The sequence below is a fragment of the Natrix helvetica genome, assembly GCF_964273705.1.
Source record: "Natrix helvetica genome assembly, chromosome: 1".
In the NCBI taxonomy this organism is placed as follows: Eukaryota; Metazoa; Chordata; class Lepidosauria; order Squamata; family Natricidae; genus Natrix; species Natrix helvetica.
The window spans coordinates 118945862-118951861 of record NC_138548.1 but is presented as its reverse complement, the minus strand read 5'-3'; the positions used below and the strand labels follow the sequence as shown (position 1 = coordinate 118951861).

Below are 6000 nucleotides of genomic sequence, written 5' to 3'. Positions count from 1 at the left end.
AATCATCAGCCAGCGCTCTCATGGTGGGCTCCCTACGCAGCGTGATCTCCTCCCAGGTGAACCGCCGTGAAGGACCAGACTGATCGGCCGTGGGATCAGCCTCCCTCCTCCGTCTGATCCCAATTTCTCCTTGCTGGGAAGCCATGTCTCCCCCCCACCCCCCGCACTGAGGCTTCGGGGAACTTGGCACTGTCCTTTTCAGCACCATTGGGAGGGCGGATTGGGCGGGTCCTGGTGAGGGAGTTCCATCTCCGATTGGCCAACAGCGTCACTGACACTGGAGAACAAACGCAGAGAGGGAAGTACCGAACGAGCCAACTCGGCTTAGCCTAGGATGTTCAGCTTCTCAAGTACGAAAGAGGAGCTGGGGGCTGGCAACGTTTTTGCAGTAAGCGGAGCAAACTCTACTTTTTGGTTGCATAAAAATCCCACTTCTTCGCAATCAAAGCGATAAGAATGAAGGACCCTTAGGGTGATGTCTCGCAAGGCAAGTAAATTGGCAAACAAGTTTTGGAGTCTCTCGGTAAAGCTTGAGCTCCCCAACTGGTAGTGATGGGATCGAAATCAGTTTTGCCAGTATTTGTTCATTTTGGTGAATAGGCTGACTTGTGATTCAAAAGATTCAGAGTTGCTTCTTCTCTTTCCTCCTCCTCTCCATCCCTGGAATGCCACAGGCTGAGAATTTCTACCTGCTACACAAAAAAGAGACTGGCAGAATCTGAAACAGCTTTTCATTTGCCAAAGCATTACAATGACAAATCTCACATCCTACTGCTATTGATCACCTGTTTCCGGTTTGACCACTAAAGCAGATTTTGCTTATGTCAGGGCTTCCCTATCTACTGCCTAGGAAAGAAAAACCCCTGGCTCCATAGATTCAGAGAAAAGGTACTTTTACTAGGAGAGAACTGAATACAACAAGTTTCAGCCAAGATCTGAGGCAAAAGTGCGGGAAGCATCAAATTGAAGCAACCTGTAGAGTCTGACTCCCTTGTATCTAGGCAATCAGAGGGCAAGCACCGGACAGGAAATGTTTTGAGAAGGTCTTTGATTCAAGAGCATTGTCTCTGGCTGCTGCATACAAAGCTAGAAGAAATGACCATGGAGAAAAAAGCAAAACTAAGGCTGGTAGCTGCAAAGCTGCAAAGGAAAATTCTCCACTGAGCACACACACACACACCTTTTCCATGGCAGCAAGCAGCAGGCTGGCTGACAGGCAGCTTTCATGTTACTATGGTGTTGCACTGCAGTTGGGAGTACATCTTGGATGGTTTTTTGTGGAATAGTTCATTTACCATCTTGGCCTCTTCTTCTCTAATCTGTCCGTCCATCCATCCATCAATTCAGAATAAAATAACACAAGATTCCTTTTCAATATTATTTATTTATTCATCCACTGTACATGACTATCCATCTCATGAAAACGGATGGTGGCAACAACATTATAAAACAATCAATAGATTAAAATTATTATTATTTAAATTATTTTAAAATCACAAAGGCTAAGAGAGAACAGCAGGTGTTAATAACAAAGGAGCCATCCCAATTCCTCACTGGTATTGGTTTTTTTCCTGGTGATAAGCATTGTGCCAGACCTTTCCTGATTCCTTCAGGGTGCTACAGAAGGAAAAAGGAACATGGAACACGTTAATCAAAAGCACATTTGCACAGCAATGAGTTCTTTCAGGCTACTCTTCACTTGAGATATTCTCTTGGTGACATGCCTGCAAATGGAGTTTTTCCTGTTGGCTCACACTTACCGAAATATATCCGCAAAAGCAGTGAGCATGGGCTTGCACTCATACTTAATGTTATGCTTGGCACAAAGGGATTTCACCAGGGGAGCCGCCTTGTAATAATTATGTCGAGGCATGGTTGGGAAAAGACTGTGGAAAGAGAGGAAAAATATCAAGAGGACACAGTAGAAGACACTTCTACTTTAATTTGTATCCTGCTGTCATTAGTGCCCTTCCCATTTCAATGTCAGAGAGTTTCCTATTCAGTATTGCATACAGGCAGGTTGATACAGAAGAGGATAACCTTTCAGCTGTCTGGTTCCCAAAGAGTTTGAGGTAGGGATGAACAAGCTGAGGTCCTTCTGATTAATGCTGAACCACGATCCTTCCTAATGAGTTACTTTGTAGTAGGGTACTGTGGAGTTGCTCACAGGTTTTGGAATCTTAGTTAAGAATTTTAAAGGTGAAAACCAGCATTTTGACTTGGTCCAGAAATGAATTATAATTAACAACCATTTAATCTGCTATATATCTAGAAGTAAGATATGAAAAGCCCAATAGCAATAGCACTTAGCTGTATATACTGCTTTACAGTGCTTTACAGCTCTCTCTAAGTGGTTTACAGAGTCCGCCTATTGCCTCCAACAATTTGGCTCCTCATTTTACCCACCTCGGAAGGATGAAAGCCTGAGTCAACCTTGAGCCTGGTGAGATTTGAACTGCCGAATTGCAGGCCGCTGGCAATCAGCAGAAGTAACCTGCAATACTGCTCTCTAACCACTGTGCCACCATGGCTCATAGACATTAGTTTCACTGCTGCATTTTATATGAAATGTTGTTTCTAGGCATTTTTACAGGATAGATCCCAAAGTCCAGTCTGGAATAGCCACAGCATGTATAACTGGGACAAGATCTGCTTTCTTTAAAACTAGCCAAAACTCCTGGCCACAGCCATCATTTGGCTTCAAACATGGACCATAATATGCACGTGATGCTTCGTGGTGTCAAAAGCTGTACGAAAGTTGCATTATATGCTGTACAACCTTTGCATATAGCTTGTACTTACTGATGTTCAATCTGGAAATTCAAGTGCCCAGTGTACCAGTCATTGAATAGAGATTCATCCACATTACATGTTGCTGCGAGCTAAGGGGGAAATAAAAAAAAAAACCATGTAGACTTCCAATAACTTCCAATTTACAGTATTGTAGACCATCATTCATTTCCAAATGTTTGTTACATTTATAGTATGGTCCCTGCCCAGAAGGACATTAGAAATATTTCTGAATCCAGGCCAGGCAATCCAGGCCAACTATTGAACTGGTGCTATGTGCATGGGATGAAATCCAATGATATACTGTATATGCGTGGGGAAAAAATTGCAGACTAGGATATTGGTGACATTTCAGATTCAATGGCTTAGAGAACTGGTAGCAGAAATTTAGAGTAGTTCAGAGAACTGGTAAATACTACCTCTAATGGGCCCCACCCCATTCTTTTCTGCCTCCCGAGTCCCAGCTGATTGGGAGGAAATGGGGATTTTGCAGTAACTTTCCTCTGGAGTGTGAAGGGAATGAAGATTTTACAGTATCCTTCCCCTACCACGCCCACCAAGCCATGCCACACACACCAAGTCACACCCACAGAACCTGTAGTAAATTTTTTTTGAATCCCATCACTGATAAACATGCATTAGAAGTTAACCATTTCCCATCCCCAGGAATTATATCATGCTATTACAAAAATAAAACGAAAGAGAAATTAGAAAAGGAAAACTGTGCATGAATAAACCAATCTTTAGAGCTACCTTAAAAACAGGCTGTAAGTCCCATAAAGAAAATGTAGAATCCAAATGAAATATATAGATGGGTAACATAAGGATATACCAACAGTAATGATATAATAAAGGATTGTACTAGCTTACATTTGGAGGACCTATAAGATGATATAGAACTAGCCATTGTGCATTTTTATTTATGATTTACTGTTAAAAAAAGAGAGAAAACCTGTCTTGTCTCTCATCATCTTTCATTCTCTCTTTGTGATAGAACAGATTATCTATGCAGAAACCATTTGTTATTAATGTCACAACAACTATATGCTGTTTCTCTTGTTAACTTGCATCACTGTGATATGGTTTCAGGTATCATCTTTAAATTGCCTAATCCTTGCTGGAGGCCTAGTCACATAATTTATTCATTTAGTCCCATCCCTTAATTATCTTGCCTAAACCACAGTTTGAAATTGAGTGTATCCAAAACAATCTCTAGTTCCATAATAACTGGTAAAAAGCCCTAAGGGAAAATGACGCCAAGAAAGCATGAAGAAACATGCTTTAAAAAAATGAAAGAATCATTGGGTACATCCACGTGTACACAGTCATTCTACCCTTTTTGGGGAGATTGCTGTAACTACCATCAGGAAAATTAGACTTCCTTTAGAAATTCTGTTTATATATAGCACCACAGATCAAATAAAGAGTACAGTCACCATGTGCTTTACTGCTTGATTGCTCAACTGTAACAGGAAACTCTACTTAGTACAAAAACATAGAATATATACCATAGATCCAAACTTTTCATCACTACTATCTACTGGCTGCATACTATTGTAGTTGTTGCATAAATATACATTCCAACAAAATGTTTTTCAACACTCCGATATGTTCTTCTCTACCATATAAAGAGAAAATGGCAGTATTTCCCCTATCACCATCAATGTTTGGCTATTCCTATCTGAAATCAATTAGCCTTATGGATCTATATTCTCATTCTGTGGATAATGCATCTTACAAAGTTAATTTTTTATGCCATTGAAAAACTGGTTCATGACCACAGAAAGAACAATTATGTGAATTGGAGTTCACATGTGGGGACTTGGAATTGTAAAGTGTCCTTTTGGATGGAGGATTAATAGCATTGGTGCTGTTCCTGCTTTACTGAATAGTAAATAGCAGTAACAATAAAGCTGTTCCTGCTTTACTGAAGAAGCAAGGAAGATTAACAGGCAATGTACTACATTGTTTACCATCTCATCATCTACTGTGGACAATGAATTCATTTTTGGCCTCCATAACTTTTCTCCATGAGAAGAGAAAGGAGAAAGAGAAGTGCAATTGCGATTTTCCCAGAAATTGCAATATGGGAGTGATTTCTAGCTGCCAGGATAGACATTCCATTTGTATTACCTTCTCTTTTTAAGACAATGTTTCAATGTAGATAAGGGCATGAAATATTTAAGAAAACAACAACATGATCTGGCCCTGTGTTTCAGAACTAAGGAATCAGCATTTTTGAATAAGATTATCCAAAGAAAAGAAATTTCCCCTTTAAATAGAAACTACCTCACCTGGGCAGAGAACCAATCTAAATTCTGATCATAGTCAATATTCATTGGAATATGGTTCATCTGTGAGACCCAGACAAACCATCCAGATTCTAAGCACCTGTGTAGACATAAAAACATTAATAATGATTCAAACAAATTCTTTAAATGGTTCACTCTCTAGCAAAACTGCTTTTCTCAAAATATAACATGATCGTTACTGTTACCACATTATTGCACTAACAGATTATACAGAAACATAATTTTTATAGGTAAAAGCAGGGATTTAAAGCTATGGCATTCTTTAATAATCTTATGCAATCTGTCACACTTTAATCCCTCATATCTAGTTAGAAGTTTCAGGTATTCTAAAACTCACATTCTTCAGAGTTCTCAATTGAGTAAGTAGTATTATCAGTTACACAAGTTGATGAACTGCCCACATTTAGATTACCTATTGGGCAAGAAAGGTGGATAATGGTGCTTAAATTCAGCTTAGTTCCTAAAGAAGGGGGAAAGTGCTTAAGATCTGTCTGTATTTCCCTTCACAGCTCCTTTTCCATAATCACTTCTCATTTGCAAATAATTTGCAATATACTTTAAAACCAGCCTGATTTCTCCACTGTGTCCTCACTATCAATTAATCATGCCGTGATTTGTCATAATTGTGATGATTATGGCATACAGCTCATGAAAACCCCAAATCCACCATCTCAGAAAATTAGAATATTACATGCAATCAATAAACAAGGATTGTGCATAGAACAATTTCGGACCTCTGAAAAGTATAAGCATGCACATGTCCTCAGCACTTGGTTTGGGCCCCTTTTGCAGCAATTACTGCCTCAATGCGGCGTGGCATGGAAGCTATCAGCCTGTGGCACTGCTGAGGTATTATGGAAGACCAGGATGCTTCAATAGTGGCCTTCAGCTCTTCTGC

At 39.9% G+C, this 6000-nt stretch overlaps 1 protein-coding gene across 1 annotated transcript in view; it reads right to left on the bottom strand.

Moving 5' to 3' along the window:
- Nucleotides 1-1550: 1550 nt before the first annotated feature.
- LOC309389403 (acyl-CoA (8-3)-desaturase-like) overlaps nucleotides 1551-6000 on the bottom strand; it is a gene marked incomplete at both ends in the record, with an annotated part of 28412 nt that continues 23962 nt past the window's right edge. The window contains 4 exons of the mRNA XM_081947710.1: nucleotides 1551-1617; nucleotides 1761-1886; nucleotides 2803-2882; nucleotides 5085-5181. Of these exons, the coding sequence (XP_081803836.1) occupies nucleotides 1551-1617; nucleotides 1761-1886; nucleotides 2803-2882; nucleotides 5085-5181 (370 nt within the window). The remainder of the gene's footprint in view (nucleotides 1618-1760; nucleotides 1887-2802; nucleotides 2883-5084; nucleotides 5182-6000) is intronic.